The sequence below is a fragment of the Oryx dammah genome, unplaced genomic scaffold (genome assembly GCF_014754425.2).
Source record: "Oryx dammah isolate SB20612 unplaced genomic scaffold, SCBI_Odam_1.1 HiC_scaffold_15, whole genome shotgun sequence".
NCBI lineage: Eukaryota > Metazoa > Chordata > Mammalia > Artiodactyla > Bovidae > Oryx > Oryx dammah.
This window is the reverse complement of record NW_024070199.1, coordinates 30837714-30854731: the sequence shown is the minus strand read 5'-3', so window position 1 is coordinate 30854731 and position 17018 is coordinate 30837714. Positions and strand designations below refer to the sequence as shown.

The window sequence follows — 17018 nt, the reverse complement described above, 5'->3', positions numbered from 1 at the left end:
TCCAGGCCTCAGTGGCTTTGGCTTTAAAATGGGAATTTATAATCAGCTGTCCATGGTGTCCACAAGGGGGCATCTTGTCCCCGTAAAGTAGATGACACCTGGGCAGATGCAGTGTGAGCCCTGGTGTCCCCAGGGGACAGTAGGATGATCCCAAGCCCTGTGAGCATCTCTCCAGACCTGTCCTCCTCCTATTTCAAGAGCGGGTGACATTACGGAGGGGCGGTATCAGGTACAGCCACTTCGTCCGGGCTGGCTGAAAAGCCAGGGTAAGGAGAACAGGAGCCGCTGGGCAGGCCAGGTACATCCTAGCATGCTAGGCAGTGCTTAGGACACTGATATTTCTTCTCCATCATGGAAAATACATTTTAATCTGAAACTTGGTTTTTAAAATTTGAAAGTATAGCTCCTCTCCCTGACCACCAAATAAATACTCAAGCACCTTTTGTGAAAGTGTAAATATTATGTTGCTGTTGCTTAGTGAGTAAGTCCTATCTGATCCCATGGACTGTGGCCCACCAGGCCCCTCTGTCCATGGAAGTTCCCAGGCAAAATACTCGAGTGGGTTGCCATTTCCTTCTTCAGGGAGTCCTCCCAACCCAGAGGTCGAACCTAAGTCTCTTGCACTGGCAGGCAGATTTTTTGCCACTGAGTCACTGGGGAGCTTCTTAATTTAACCTTGTCTTTTTTTCCATTAAAGTCCAGAAAGCTCAGAGACTTCTGAGAGGTTAGACTGTTTTATAGTCTTCTGACCAGGGCTAAGTTACAGGACTCTGACTCTCCTCCATCCACTTTCCTTAGCCCTGCAGTATTTCCTCCCTCTGTGCTGAGCAGCTCAGCTGTTTTCCTTCCACCTCCTCGCCAAAGTGGAACTGTCTGAACCTTATCCCCTCCTCCATGAAATGACAGATAACAAAACACGAAGAATTAGCACCCATCTCCCTGCCTCCATACAGCTGCCCCAGCCTCTCCCCTGAGGGCTAGCCTCCTTGCCTCCGCACAAAACATCCGCTGGAAACAAGTCTGGGGAAACAAAGCAGTGTTTGAAGGCAAGTTGCTGGGCCCCGGGGAGTTCCCCACAATACTGAAAGGGGACAGTCACCACAAACACGACCTCCTGCAGCGGTCTCAGTGGACCAGCCACCACCAGGGGTCCCAGAGACTAGACATCAATGAAAAAGAGGCGGGGATCATTTTAAGCCTAAAGTCCTCAAAAGGCCTCCAGACTACAAGGCTATGCTGGGGCAAGTTTTTTGAACCTTAATACAAGTATTTTAATTTTCACTTTTGCAGGCAGACATGGTTTTCTATCTTTGCACAGACCCCTTTATATTTTGCTGTTTCACCAAACATTATATCCTATCTGTGGTTTGTTCATCTCCGCTCAGCTCTGGGAATTTGCTCTGCTCCTAAGTTCCTTTCTGGAAATTTCATATTTTTATTGCTTTGGGGCTATCTTTTTTTAATGTCTACAAATATTCTGAGAAGGAAAGAAGAAATCCATCCTTTTTCATGCCCCGCTACCTACAACCCCCAAACCAAACTGTCTGGTCACTTCTGCTCAGGCTGCTCGGCCCTCTGCTCTTTGTTATCTGCTCTCCTCCGATAGGAAGCCTCCTGAACGGTTTATCCACGACCACCATGTTGAACTCCCGGGCCTTCTAAGCAGAGGCTGGTTTTGCTTCAGCGTCTGTGGCTTGGGTTCTTTTGTGAGAAGAAGTCCTAGTGAGGACCTGGGTATGTTTACGGACCCACCATAAGGCAGGGGCTGGGATCACACAGCATGAATGGCATCTCCCCAGATCGTCAGGGCTTCCCAGGTGGTACTCGTGGTAAAGAATCTGCCTGCCAATGCAGGAGACCGGAGAGACCTGGGCTCGATCCCTGGATTGGGAAGATCCCCTGGAGGAGGGTACGGCAACCCACTCCAGTATTCTTGCCTGGGAAAACCCAAGGATAGAGGAGCCTGGCGGGCCACAATATAGGATCCCAAAGGGTCTGATACGACTGAAATGACTTAAAATGCACAGCACTCAGGTTAGTCAGAATGTGCTTGAACACTCCCCATCATGGGCATCTGATAACTGGGCCCTTTAAGGGCTCCACAATCACCGTCCTCACCTCTGTCCATCTCTTCTCCCACAGACAAAGAAAAGGGACCAGCCATTCCTAGACCATCCGCTGTATGAGGTCGGGAGGTGCAGAAAGGCAGAATGGGTCAGTGTTTCTGTTTCACTGGTGGTCTCTCCTTGTCATGCATCACACTCTGCTTCCGTGTGCCCCACTTCCACCCCCGCCCTGCCCAGCTAGCATCGCTGCAAGGACTCTGTGCAAAGATCCTTTCTTAAAAAAACCCCTATAAACACTTACAGAAATACAGATTGTTAGAAAATGCTCATTCTCCAAAGCTCAGGAAGACTGGGTGGAAAATTGCCCCCTTTTTTGAAACGATCATTTCTTGGGCTGACCTCATGTTGCAGCAAGACTCAGACATGAGGTAATTCCTCTGGTGTTAACATACACTGCATCACCCACACAATCCCACTGCCTACCAGACGCCTTGGAGGGGTGACCGGGGAGCCCGGAGGCACCAGTGGAAACTTCCGAAGGCATTTTAAAAGTTCTTCGTTTTTACAGCCAGTGTGTGTTGCCCCCCAGCCCACCCCGCAGAGTGCACTGGTACAGAAGGAGATAGAAGGTCCCAGGAATGGCGAGCTGAAGACACCCTGAACACAGAAAACAAGCGAAGAACTAACCCACCCAGAGCCCAGGAGACCAGGAAAAGCGGCCTTTAAACACTGTCCAAGGATTTCAGTTTTAAAGGGGCTTTCAAAGCACCAACCTCCTTCACTGTGAGGCTGAACCCCTGCAGCCTTGGCCACAGACAGCAAACCCCGCATCTTGAGGATACCGGTGGATCTTCGGGCAGGGCTGACTGCTAGAAAACCGCTTGTAGAATGAACCACGTCTGTTCTCCTGTATCTTCCGCTTCCCCATCTTAGTACCATCTTTTCTGCTCACAGAACAATCCTTTGGTACTTGGGGTTATTGATATTCCACCTGCTTGGGGCTTTCCTGGTGGCTTAGACAGTAAAGAATCTGCCTGCAATGCGGAAGACCCAGGTACAATCCCTGGGTCGGGAAGATCCCCTGGAGAAGGGAATCCAGTATTCTTGCCTGGAGAATTCAACGGACAAAGGAGCCTGGTGGGCTATACAGTTCAATGGAGTCACAAAGAGTTGGACACAACTGAACGACTTACACTTTTCTGGTAAAGAGTTAAGGCTGAGGTTATTAGTGGGTTTATCAAAATTCTGTTCATATCTCTGTGTATATTTCACACCAGATGAAATTCGTATCAAATTGACCGGGCTTGGTTTTAGAAAATCCTTGTATTGGATAAATCCTTTGGGCAACTGTGCCTTTTCTTTTACAGATTCTCCCTTTCCAAAGCTCTTTTCCTTCTCACTCTGCCAGGAGAGTCTCCAACAGATCCTAACCCAACCGTAGCATTTGCTACTCTTCCTGTTTAGCTGAGAAGGATGTGTAGGTAACAGTGGGCAGTGCCAGAGAAAACCCAAGAATAAGAAAAACTTCATGTAAAAATATTCAAAAACGTAAACCCGTGAATCTAGAATTTTGGAGCAACTTGAAATCATTGCTCAAGATAGAACCAGCCAGGGCATCCATCTATTTAAAATGTGGGGCAAAGTAGTTTCCAGAAAGGGATTCTCATGGGAAGGGTGCAACCAGCCTCCAGCAGACCTGCCCTCAACACACACACACACACACACACACACACACACACACGGCTGCAGTGCCCTCGTTTTTCTTCATGCTGTTTTCCTTCCTTTGACATGGCAGGACTGGGTCAGCCCCCTCGCAGGGTCCCTGGGAGCCAGTGTGACCTTGGCAACTTGACACCCGGAGGTGTCGCTCCCATAGCACCCACCCAGCATAAACTGAGGCAGGGACCCTATGTCCTTGCCCTGGGCTGTCACTACGGGAACCAGTCTGCATCCTGAGTGGCCAGGCAGAGTTCTCTCCAGCCCTGCGGACTTGGCGCTACAGCCTCTGGGGGTGTTTCGCTGCCCAGAAACGGAAGGGACTGACCACTTACTTTCCCTGAGGTAGCTGAGATGTGACAATAGCACTTCCGTGTTGTAGAGGGAGGTGGCTCGGAGGAAATCCTCCTTGTTCAGTTTACACAGTTCCTTGCCGTCCATATTCTGAAAGAAAGACGTGTCGATCTCCATCAAGCTGTACTCCTTTATCGCCCACTCCAGCCACTGCCGCACGTGCTCCTGTGTCCACAGCGTGGGGTCTGCAGGAGAGACAGGCTGTTAGCAAGGCTGCCAGAGGCAGGGCTCCTCCCCTTCTCTGTCTGTCTTCTCTCTCCCCACCTCCACCTTTCTCCCATCTCCTCCCTCCTCAGTGCCCCTCCTGCAGAGGGAAAGTGGTCCCCCGACCCCCGCCCCAGATGGTTCTCCCAGAACACCCATCTGGCTCCATCTCATCTGGTGCAGCCTGAACCACTTAGCGCTCTGAAAAAGTTCTTAGACGCGTGACTATGCACCCAGACAGGACGTTCTCTTTCAAGTCTTTGGAGGGCAACTGAAACCTCTGCCTGAGACATCATGGCATCAGAATGAAAATAAGCCCAGTTGCCTAGAGCAGGGACCAGTGGCTCTGGAAAGGCCCCCATCCATATCTTAAGAACATCAGTGATCTCATGGAGCAACAGCAATCTCTCCTATGGCTGCAGAAAAGACGTGCATGCACACTTCGACCGCAATTCCATCTGTGCAAGTGGAACACCCAGTGGTGTTAAGTCTTTAGCTTAACTCCAACCTGGATTTTCTCCTTTTGGGGACAGCTGTATCAAAGGCTCTTTAAAATCATCCCCCCAGGGTTTTTAGGATATTTGAATCCCCAAAGACGGGAAATGGTGTTGGAGCGAGAAAATGTTTTCACTCTAGAGGATAAATAATGTAAGGGCTGAGGGCCTAGGACCTCAAGGTATTAGATCTCCACTGGGGACCCTCAGACTCTTTCCTAAACAGGTGTGTGTGTGGCGGAGAACGTGTGTACTCTGAGTGCTGTGATGAGTTCTAGCAGGTTCCACAGTAGGTGGAGCCCTTATATCTTGTCACATATCACAATTTGATAACCAGCTCTCTCTTTGGCACCTAATTATTAGAGATAATTAGCTAAACCATAAACATGCTCATCACAGGAAGACCCATACCCAGGAAAACTCAGGCAGGAAAGCACAGAATTAAGCAACAGATTTTTGTGGTGGCAGTTTGAGGACTGGTCGGCAGAAGGGGTGACTGTGAATTTGCAATCATGGAAGGTTTCCTGGAGGAGGGGAGGAGACTTAATAGTAGCCCCTAGCTTCTACTGAACTTGTTTTATTAGCCTGCTATTTGGTAGGAATATCTGCGCTACCACCTCACTTTCTCATTCTAAGGGTCTGTTAAGGCTCTTGGTAAAAATGGGAGCAGGTTTGAGTGATTAGGAAGGGACATGGGGAGAGAAGCAGAGTTCGTACTAACCCCCCCATGCCCAGAAACTTGTAACAGTCCAGATTTTGAACACTTTCTAGGTGCCCACTGCTTCGGGTGTGCTATTTTTTACGAATACCCTGAAAAATGGCTATTTTCATTTTGCAGGTGGGAAGTGGAGTCCTGAAACATCAAGTCCTCAACTTGACCTTTAATCCTAGTATGAGCTGGGGTTCGACTGAAAGCCTCCCAGGACTGCACTTAGCTGAGGATCCCTGCACCCTAAGTCTCCTCCATCCTGTCTTAGTTCATTCAGGAGGTGCTTTGCCATCACTACCAAAAGCAGAGCTACTCGGGGCTACATTGTACAAGTCTGGATCTCTCTCCCTCCCTAATCTGACATAAATTTCTTGCTTTGTTTCACTCTTTTACTCTCCAGGAACAATTAGGCATGGGCCATTGGTAAATGGAAATGATTTTGCACCATTTCAGAATTCTAAAGAAAAATGTCCTGGGGGAATTTGGATTATGTCACATATTATTTCATCAGCTCGCCTCTGCTTCTCCTAATTTCTCACTTTGAATATCCAAGGCCTCCAATTCAATTTTTACACTGTAGGTTTTATTTATTTTATTATTTCCGCCCTTGCTTTGGGCTCTATCACAATATTATTTCTCTCCCTTTACAGCACAATGAATTATAAATCTTCCACTCCGGAGTGTGCTAAGCTCTTCCAAATGTATTTCCTGGATGATTTAGTCCTAGTTTCTTCCCATCTGAACTTGGAACTGGTGATGAACTAGGGCCCTCGTTTATGCTTGTCTTCAAATCCCACCATAAATCCAATGGGTTGTTCCACCGATGTTTTATGGGCTTGATTTGTGAGACTTTCTCTTATGTCTAGGAGGCTCACCAGGAGGAAGCCAAAACGTGTGAGGATAATGCTGCAAGATCCCGCCAGGAGTAAAGTAATGAAGTGAAGCCCTGGCTAGCGAATCCATGACACGAAGTGCTTGGAACATTCTTTGATGGAATTTATGCTATTTTCACTATTACTGCTCTGGTGACCTTGGTCCCCTAAGACTGCCACCTTGATTATCTTTTCAAAAGTACTTCAACACCACTTCAGAGTTGAAGGGTCAACCAGTCTGGTCATTCCCCTCCCTTCTTTCCCTTGTCTTCTCCCCAAAGTGACTTCGGAAATGAGATGCTGTCAACATTTGGTTCAGAGACAACCTCTGGCCCCCTAACTCTTCTGTCCTCAAGATTTCCTCCCTATGTTGGCCACTGTTGAGAGAAACGGGGGGTGGCGGTGGGGGAGAGTTTGGTTCCAAGTGAGTAAAGGCTTGGAGAGGCTTGGCTCCAATGTGGGGAGTCCAGAAGTTTCTCTCCAGGCCAGTTTTAGCTCAGTTTCATTTCTGCCTTCTTTCTATGAGAAGGGAGAAGGCACAGTTCTCTTGGCTCTCACAGATGCACCTGAGCTAAACATTCCTAGCTGGTGTCCCGAGGGAGGGGTGATCAGATACAGATGCTTCTTTCTCGATGTTAGAGACAGAAGTAACATCACAAGGATGAAGCTGTTTGCATGGTGCCCAGCACCAGGAGGCACTCAGTATACGGAGCTATTCTTCCTCTCCCTCTGGGAGGCCACATGTTTATGGAAGAAGGAAATAAACATGCTTTATGAGCAGTTTTCCAGTCCTGCAGGACACAGAGATGTTCCTGAGAGCCCACCCCTCCCCTGCTTCCCCTGTCCCCACCCCTCCTGCCCCTGCCACCTGGAGTCTGGCCTGGAGCACAAGCATGTGTCTGCAGTCCTAGGAGATGGTGACACACAGCTTCCCATGGAAAGGAAATACAGAGGGCCGAGGATGGAGCGGCCTGTTACAGAGCCACACCTTCTAGACCGACCCGCAAATTCCTCTGGATTACCTCAAAGGGACATCTAATCCTTGGCTCTCATTCACAACTGCATTTACCCGTTCCCAAATGGAAGGAGTTTGCCTTTCGGGTAAACTTATTTTGGTAAGTCATTGACTGCCTCAAATTTGAACACTCTGGCACCTTCTACCTGGCATGGACTCTACACGGGGTAGTTTCTCCTCCCTTTTCAAGCAGGCAGCTGAGCTCGCCAGCCAGTGTCCAGCCAGCACACAGAAGGCCTGAACAATGATTTTATTTTCTGTGACCAACAGTACCGATACCTAGGAAAAATAGCCTATTTTTACAGAATGACAAAGTGTGCTGCGCACATGTTCAGGCACTCCTTTTGTTAAATATAGTTGCTTCTATTTTGGACCTGGAAGAGATGGCTGTAATTCTGGAAAGGTGGGACCCTGCGGATGCCAGGAAGTGCATGCCCGATGGACAGGACAGAACTCCGGGCCACTCTTGTCCTTAAAGGCAAGGGTGGGCACGTCTGGGTGTTCCCAGGATTCCTTTGGGGTTCAGAAGGTCTTGCCTCTCCTCTCTCAGCAGGCCTTGTCCGTGGAACCAGGCACTGAGGGTAGAAAGTGTGATGTGACCTGTTGAAGGCAGGGCTTCCCGAATCTGTGTGTCAGGGTTCCGGTGACATTTGGGAAGCTGTCATGGAGGGTGGCCAGGGAAGAAGGTGCAGCTTTCCCTGCTAAGCATTTCCATAGAGAATAGGGTACCAGGTGAAGATGTAGATGGCCCTCCCCAGGACGACGAGCTCAGAAGACTGAGGACATGGGTGGTACCCAGTGAAAGGGTTCCCGAAGTACCTGCGGGGACGATGACCCTCCTCTCGTTGGTGGTCATGTTGGGGGGTGGGGGGCCGTTTTTCTCGTCCATGTAGCTGTTGTAGCTCATGGTGTTGGATTCACCTCCGCCCACGAGCTTGCCGCACTTGCTGACGCTGCAGTCCACCGGAGACTCCCTGGAGCAAGAGACAAAGCTCAGGGGAAGGCATCAGTGTCACTGTTACCCCTGCTACCAGAGCATCCGTGGGGCCCCTGCCCAGCCCTGCCGGGTGGAGCGAGGGCGACGGGGGTGCTGCTGACGCTGCCTTATTTCTATCCACACGGCCACTAGTTTTCTCCAAATCCCAGCCCAATCCTATAATTGCGGTACTTAAACACTTTCTGGCAGCCTCACTGCCCTCAGACTGGAGTCTGGACCTCTGAGTTCGGCTCTGCCTGCAGTTGACACTTTTAGCCTTGTTGCCAGGCGACCTACCCTCCCTAGGCACAAGCACGGGACCTGGCTCCCAGACAGGCCTCTCCCCACTCCCACTGCACCCTGTTTCGGCTGTAGCTCTAGGACTTGTCACACTGTGGGATGGTTAGCCTGGCAGGTCCCCTTCCCCTGGCTGGATTCATGCCATGGCTTTCTTTTTCTTTTTTTTTAACCTCAAGTATCCCATAATAGTGGGCTTCCCTGGTGGCTCAGCAATAAAGAATCTTCCTGCCAGTGCAGGAGACTCAGGTTCGATCTCTAGGTTGGGAAGATCCCCTGAAGAAGGAAATGACAACCCTCTCCAGTATTCTTGCCTGGAGAATTCCATGGACAGAGGAGCCTGGCAGGCTACAGTCTATGGGGTTGCACAGTCAGACACATTTTATCAACTAAACAACAGCAATCCTCTGTAGTGCCTTCCAGAGGGGCTGAACAGTCACTGAGTCCTGAATCACTCATTACTATTGCATACGTATCATTTCAACGTGCTTTTCATAGAGAGTTCTATTTGAATCTCCCCATTACCCTCCAGGTCAGACATGACAAAGCTTAACACCTCTTTCCTATGGTTAAGAAAACCAGAGAAGTACATGGTTAGCCCCTGCTATTTTGCAACATGGGAGCATAGGGCTTCAGTTCAGCAAGGAGCATCTATCTGTCTGGAGACAGAGCCGACATCTCCCTTGTGGCCACCTGGTGCCTCAGCAGGCTGGGAAAACACACCACCTACCCAGAGCTCGGGGTCACAGACTCCTGGTGTGCCTAGGGCAGTGCTATCCTGCCCTGCCACTTCCGCTCAGCCACTCCCCCAGTGCCAGGGCCGAAGGAGATGACTAGAGCCCGAGGAGAGGCTGCAGCTTTCCCACCCCACCCTCCCGGTTGTCTAGAGCAGGAAGCATCAGTTCTGGCAACCTGGGAGACAGCCAGTCTTCACAAGAGCTCCAAACCAGGCCCTCAGACCTAGGAGTTCAGATAAGGTTCAGATTACAGCCGGCCAATTCTGGGCTGCAGAACCTCGAACGGCTTTCCAGAGGTCTGGCCGCTGCCCTCCCTCTCTCTGCTGTGGGCAGAAACAGACCATGCTGAAGCCTAAAGGAGCAGGCGAGGAGCAGGGTTGTGCCAGATGGACCCGCCCATCCTGAAAAGGCAGCAACGTGGAGGGGAGGCAAGCAATGGTCCCTGAGCCTGAGAGGAGAGGGGAAGGAGGGTAGGGACACGGCAGGGGAGGGGGGAGGCCAGAGCACATTCAGTAAAGAAAATTAAATGAATTTGTTTCTTAATCTGAAAGGAAAAAAATATTGAAGATCACTTATCATAGCTGGGAGATAAATGCTCCACTGAGATATTAGAAGTCAGACGGTAATTTTTTCCTGATGTCTTACAGAGGGGAACATGGGCTGAAAATGAAAATAAGATGTATAACTTACACATGTTAGAATTTAAGGTTTTACTATTCGCCTACTGTTTTTCCAGGCAGAGAACCAAGAACCAGCCGTCGGAGCCCCAGATTGTTGAAGGTTTAATGTCCCCATGGCAGTCTGAGGGGCGGCAGTAGCACTTCGGGGCTTTGCACCAGGGTTTGGCCCTTTGGCTTCTGCTGGAGCAAGACTTGGCCTGCGATGAAGCAGTCCCGGAAAGACCCCGGTCCCGCGTCTGAGCTGAGCTCCGGTGGAGCTGGCCGGGTGCCCCTTACCCTAGTCCAAGCAAACCGCAAGTGGGCGCCTGCGCACACAGGCGCCGACGCCACCGGTGCAGGCACACGCACACGGGCAAATACGCTATGCGTGCAGGCGTGCACACACATGCACGCATGCACAGGCCCGCACCCGCACACACACACACCACCGCCACCACGGCCTGGCAGCCTTCCCCAGCATACTTGTCCATTGTGAAACAACCCAAGTGCAGCCTAAGTTTGGAGGATTAAGTTGGCCTTTAACCAAGACAGCAACGTTTTCACTGGCTGGGAGAGGCCGTGCCGAGGGTGGGGCTGCCAGAGCACACGCTTCCCCCGGCTGGGCAGACGGAGAGCACTTTTCTGTGAAGGGGCGGCGTCTGGGGTAGGGGGTGGGGGCGTGGGGTGGGCGGTGGTCGGGCGTGGCGGAAGGGGACTTGCCCTCCGTGGGCTGCATCTCTCTTTGGGAACATCGGAGAAATAGATGAGTTGTGAACATTCTTTTCCACCATTAGCTGGGCCTCTGGGGATTTCTTAGCCCCAAAGAGAACTCTGGCCACTCAGAGGTGAGAAGTTGGACCTCAGAAAGCATCTCAGTGAAATGGCTCCTTATGCCATCAGCGCCCCAGGGCAGGGCCAGTCACTGGTACCAGGAGGAGAGAAAAATAAAAATTTGAATAAGGGAATTGTTTAGTAAAAGCTGCCTGGTACCTCTCTCGGTAAGGAGTCTGAGCACCGTGGTGAGAAAGGCGCCTGCTGGGTGGCGGGTGGGGGCCCCTAGGGAGGACGTCTGAACAGCGTCAAGCCTGGGCCTTCCAGCTGGGGGCGCCGCTGGGGTCGTCCAGTGGTGGGGCCTCTTCGTTTCGGGCCCAGAGAAGCTCCCACGATTCTGTGCCCTCCTCTCTCTCCTGCTCCCGGGCAGGGCAAGGTGATCTGCTTGCCCGCTGCCCACCTGCCTGGGTGCTTGTCCTCTGGAACAAGGCTCTGTCTTTGATCCCAGACTCTGCAAAGGGGCACCCTAAGGGAGACATCCTGACCCTCACCCTGGACCTCTGCCACGTGCAGGCTGGCCCGCCTCTGACTCCTAGGAGGGAAGGAAGGAAAGCCATGCCTTCCCCATCCACCTGCCGTGCCCCTCCTCCACTCTGGGGTTGCGGGACTCTGCGCCTGGGCAGACAGCACAGGCTTCCCAAGAGCCCAGCCAGCTACTGGAAGGAGCCAGGAATACAGGTGAAGTACAGCATAAAGGCTGCTCTTAAAGGAGGCAGCTGGCGCCTGTGGAGAGGACCGATGAAAGCAAGGGGGGCATGCATGGAGGGGGGAGGCTTTGCCATTCAGCCCACCCACTCTGCTGCTGACTTGTATTGAGACCTGCACTTATAGCTAGCATGGGGCTGGGGTCTGCAGGCAGCTGACAGCACTGGGACAGGTGACAGGAGGGCCAGCGGCTGCCACAATGGAGCGGGGAGGAGGTGGTGGCTCTGAAAGTGTAACTCAGAGCATGTCCTGCTCAACCATGTCTCAGAAAGCCACATGTGGGAAGCCACAGCAAAGGCCATGTGGGCCCTGCAGCCTTGTCCTTTATTTTCACCAAAGGACATAAGGTCTTTGCTCCTCTGGTTTTATTTCTGTGTTCAGGGATCATTGCTTTAAAAAGACGGCTGCTGGTTTCCAAAAGTGCCTCGCAGATTGTCAAGCGATTTAAAACACAATGAGAAATCTTGAGCATTTGGATAACAGGAGATTTCAAAGACCTTGCCTGAAGATTGTTGTTGCTCAGTTGCTAAGTCATGTCTGACTCTTTGTGACCCCATAGACCATAGTCTGCCAGGTTCTTCTGTCCATGGGATTCTCCAGGCAAGAAAACTAGAGTGGGCTCCCATTTCCTCTCCCAGGGGATCTTCCTCACCCAGGGAATCGTGCGCCTCCTGTGCCTTCTGCATTGGCAGGCGGACTCTTTACCACTGAGCCACCAGGGTAGCCCAATTACCTGAAGATAATCCCATTCAAATATGTAAACATCTTCTCTACCTTCCGGTTCAACCGAGAGCAACTTTACTCAAGAGTATGGGATCTAGTCCCACAGATCTGCAGCCCAGGCTTACAGTCGATGAATATCCAATGTCCACACAGCTAAAAGGAGGTCCCCAGGGCTGTTGGAGCATTAGCAATATCTGGTGCGCCTTCTATATCCCATGCATACTGCGGAAATTGTGCCAATCTGTGTTGTCTTTAGGATTTCTGTAGGAGCCATGCAGAGATGTGTGTATGTGACCTTTTTGCTTTTGAAAAGGAGATGCAAAAGCAAACTTCAAGAAAAGAAATCACCCATAGTAAAGCTCTCACACTAACCTATACTTAGTAGACGCTCACAGCTTCTCCAGAACCCTGAGTACCCCTCCCACTCAGCTTTCTGCCTGACAGGCTTCTCATTGCAAGGTGCAGAGCGTTAGGAGGCACTTTAGCACGGGACTGTGTAGTCAGAGGCAGAAGTGACAGGGTGTGTGAGGCTCATCCTCCTGTGTGTGGATGTTAAGTCTGTAGGTATCTAATAAGGACACTGGATCCTGCTGGCCAGGCTAGGTAGCGTCAGGGCAGACTCACAGGGAACTCTGGTCCAGCAACTCTGGCAAGCAAATCTTTGCCATTCCCCTCCGTAACTTGATATATATATTTTTTTCCTTCATGGGATGTTTTCCCCCAAACTCGTGGTTGAGAAAGGATGCAGCTGAGAGTTTGTTGCAGACCACAGCTTAGATCATCTTGCTAAAGTCTACATCCAGCACAGAGCCTATAGGTCACACCGTTTGAAGAACAATTCATGGTAACAGATTCAACCACAAGCGGAAGGTAGGGAGAAAGGGGGCAAACCTTCCCCAATGTGGGCAAGATCGAATTTCTGTGAGCTCCTCAGATCTCGGTCTCTCCACCAGCCTGGATGACTTACTGGCAGCATCAGAAGCAAGAAGGACCTTGTAGCTTTAGGCACACAGAATACCTCCTCTAGAGACATAAATATCTGTAGGGTCTCTGATAAGCATCAAGTAACTCAGAATTCCAAGTTATCGAAGAACATGGGGGAGAATTCACCGTGAATCATGAAGAGAAGAGAGAAATACATCTTTGGGTACTTTGTTGATCTGTTAGGCAGCTATAACAAAGTGTCACAAATGTGTTAGTGGCTCAGTTGTATTCGACTCTTTGCGACCCCATGGACTATAGCCCGCCAGGCTCCTCAGTCCATGGAATTCTCCAGGCAAGAATACTGGAGTGGGTTGCCATGCCCTCCTCCAGGGGATCTTCCTGATCCAAGGATCGAACCAGGGTCTCCTGCATTTCAGGCAGCTTCTTTACAGTTTGAGCCACCAGGGAAGCCCTGAATCGGTCCAAAATATTCTAGCCCAGCCCTGTCCAGTCGAAGGGGCCACATATGTAACATTTTCTAGTAGCCACATTTTTAAAATAAAAAAGGTAAAATTAATTTTAATAATATATTAAAATATATTAATTCAATACAGGCTGAAGATGATCATTTCAACATCATCAATATAAAAAAAATAGTTAATTATGTATTTCACTTTTTTCCTACACTAAGTCTCCTAAAGCCAGTGTATGAACATACACATCAAGCACAGGCTCATTTTGGATAGCATATTTCAAGTGCTCCAAAGCAGCATCTGTGACCGGTGGCTACTGCCTTGGACAGCATAGATTCAGTGTATGAGCCAAGAAATCCTAAGTTTTATACTCTGTTTTTTTTCATCTGAAGTTAGGAATTATCTTCTGCATTAAAAGCACATCATCAGTGGTACTGAAAGGACAGAAGCACAGCGTGGCAGGTGAGAGATTTAAATAGGGCGGCATCTGCTTCATCACGCTGGTTCTTTGTTGCGTGATCCAAGAATGTGATCCGACCGGGTTCCATCCTAAGCAAAGACATTTTTTTCTGAAAACCCTGGCTTCCTGCTGCCCACTCCAGCTTCCATGAGAGCACTTAGGAGATGTTTATGAGGTGCTGGTGATGTCTAGACCTAGCCTGCCTGATTCTCAAGAGTCCACTGCATCGTCTTGGTTTCCCAGGAGGGGCGAGGAGACATCAGTTTCTGAATCTATGCTGTCACCAGCTCCTGGCCCTGGTCAAGACCGGCAGATCAAAAGCAGGGGCTGCTTTGTGAAACCAGAGCCAGGTCGATGCCATGTCTGGTCTCCAGGGTCTTCACGCAGCTCCCCTCCAGCTGGCGTCTGGTGTGATGGGAGGAGCCTCGGTGGAGCTGGTGAGGGGGTTCTGAAAACTGATTTCTCTGGGGGGACCTCCTCTGCCCAGGATTCATATATGGCAGTACTTGAGGCTTCCCTGCAGCATAAGCCATTAAAGGATTTTGAGCAAGAAAGGCAAATGTTTTGAAAAGAAGACTCAGGCTGCTGTCTGATGAGGAGACGTCAGAAAGGCAAGAGGAGGAAGGGGAAGAAGGAGGAGGCTCCCAGATGGCCTAGAAGGAGAGGTGTTGCTGGCTTTGATGGGTGGGCAGTGGAGGTGAGCAAGGGCTGGACTCAGACTCCAGCTTGTCCAAGGGTGAGTCTGGACTGTCAGCAAGCACTGGGAGTGCCATGGTCAGGCCCGTGTGGGAGGCCTTGCTGAATGCTGTCCATGTGTGGGGTGGGTGCAGGTGGGTGCGGAGGGGATGGAAAGAGTGGCCACGGGGCCAGGATCAGAGAGCTGGGGTGCAGGGCCAGCTCTGCACCTTTGAAAAGGATTCACTGCACCTTTGAATCCTTAGGCAAGTCATTTACCCCCTCAAAGCTCAATGTGTCTTTCTAGTCGTTCAGTCGCTAAGTTGTGCCCAACTCTTTGCGAGCACATGGACTGCAGCTCACCAGGCATCTCTAGGTCAGGATGTAAATACAATATGGACCTCATGGGAGGCAGATGGAGAGCAAATGGTGATGTGGAAAGACTGACAAACTCTGACTTCCCTCCACAGAGAGTGAGTCAGTACCCTCATTATCTCTGTAGAGGGACTCACCAGACGGGCTCCTGGCTCAGAACCCCTAAGCCTCCCTGAAATCCTCTATGCCGGCAAGGTGGCTGGGATCCCAGGGGCTGGTGTTGGTTAGTGGGGTTGGAGTGTGGTGGGGCCAGGTGTATTCACAAGCAGGTCTGAGACCAGGACCTTCTGGGGGGTGCCCGCCACACGAGCACCCCCTTCTCCCGCTTTCTCCAGTCTTGTCTGCTCCTTGACCTCATTTGCCAGCACAGCATCTTTAGTGATGATGCCCAAGTCTAAATTCCAACTGCATCCCCCAGTAGTATCCAATCTGTTTCCAGTAACTCATAGATGTTTTTATCTGATGTCCTACTTACTGATGGCTCCTGATGCATCTCACAGGGGTGCTGACATCCTTTCTCAAAGCTTTTCCTCCTCCCACTCCTGTGGGTGCCACTGGCACCATCCTTCTTGGAAAACACCCAACCTTTGCTAATCTTTGATTCTTTCCTCGCACAAACCCCCTTCCCCGCGGCCCACCCCCACCGCCGCCCCCAGTGCAGTATTTATCAAACTGAGTCCTGTTAATTATCCCCTCTGATATGTCCCTCATGTGTCTTCCCTTTTTCATTTCCACAATCAGTGCCATGACTCTAGTTCAGAATTTTGTAATTTTCTACCTGGAATATTTCACTAACTTCTTATCTTTCTGACTCTCCCCTCCCCACTCTCTGTATACCATGTTGCCCAGCTTTCAAGTGTTCAGTTACAGGTCTGATGATGTTCAAATGTCATGTCAAATCGGCATCTGCACGTGGAATAAATTTCCTGTTTTCTTAGCCAGCCAATCAGGGCTCCCTTGGTCTCTGTTTTTATTTCCCTGTGCTCGCCTGATGTTTCATGAACTAGACTAACGTTTTCTCAGCTTTCAAACTTCACTCGTGACAGTCACCCTCAGGATAGCCAGCACTTTCTGAGTCCTGGGATGGGTCACTTCCTGGGCCCTGCCCTGGGACACTTCTAGAATATCAGGGTCGACCCTCGTAACAAGCCTATGGGAAACTGATGCTCCAGCCATGCAGAAAGGAGGCAGCTGGTCCTCAGAGGGAGCAGTGACTGGTCCACAGGCAGAGCCAGGACTCCAGCCTGGGCCGCCCGGCCCCCAGGTGTGCTCTCCTTCTCTGTGGTCCTCTCCTGTACATCTCTATGATCAAAGTCTTATCAGCCCTGGGCAGCACCAAGTCCCAACCCACTTTCCAAGTGTGCCCTCCCTCCCACAGGGAGCCCTCAGATTTCTTCATCTTTGTCATCGTCCTAGATTTTAAATCAAAGGATGGTTTGCTCATCTTTGCTTTGATGAGACCCACCCAGAGAGGTCAAGTATCTTCAACAAGAAACAAGAGTATCTTATTACTGAATTATCCCCAAGAGGGGCGGTGCCTGGGCCTGACATAGAGCAGGTGTTACAAAAGTGTCTGTTAGTGGCCTGGGCTTGAGGGCTGCTTTGGGGCCCAGAGAACCAGAGGGCTTCCTGGCTCTGTGCCACCCCACCCCAAGGAGCCCTCTCACCCCAGCTCACTAAAGCCTGGCTCAGTTGCCCGGCCCAGCACCAGAGCTCCGTCTGCCACAGACATACTTCCCGCCAGATCTCTGAC

General features: G+C 50.7%; 1 protein-coding gene across 2 annotated transcripts in view; it reads right to left on the bottom strand.

Moving 5' to 3' along the window:
* Positions 1-17018, bottom strand: part of FLI1 (Fli-1 proto-oncogene, ETS transcription factor) — a 125964-nt gene that overhangs the window by 38902 nt on the left and 70044 nt on the right. For both annotated transcript variants that reach the window (XM_040255655.1, XM_040255656.1), the window contains exons 3-4: positions 8250-8404; positions 4118-4321 (exon numbers count right to left, since the gene is read on the bottom strand). In XM_040255655.1, coding sequence (XP_040111589.1) covers positions 4118-4321; positions 8250-8404 — 359 coding nt within the window. The remainder of the gene's footprint in view (positions 1-4117; positions 4322-8249; positions 8405-17018) is intronic.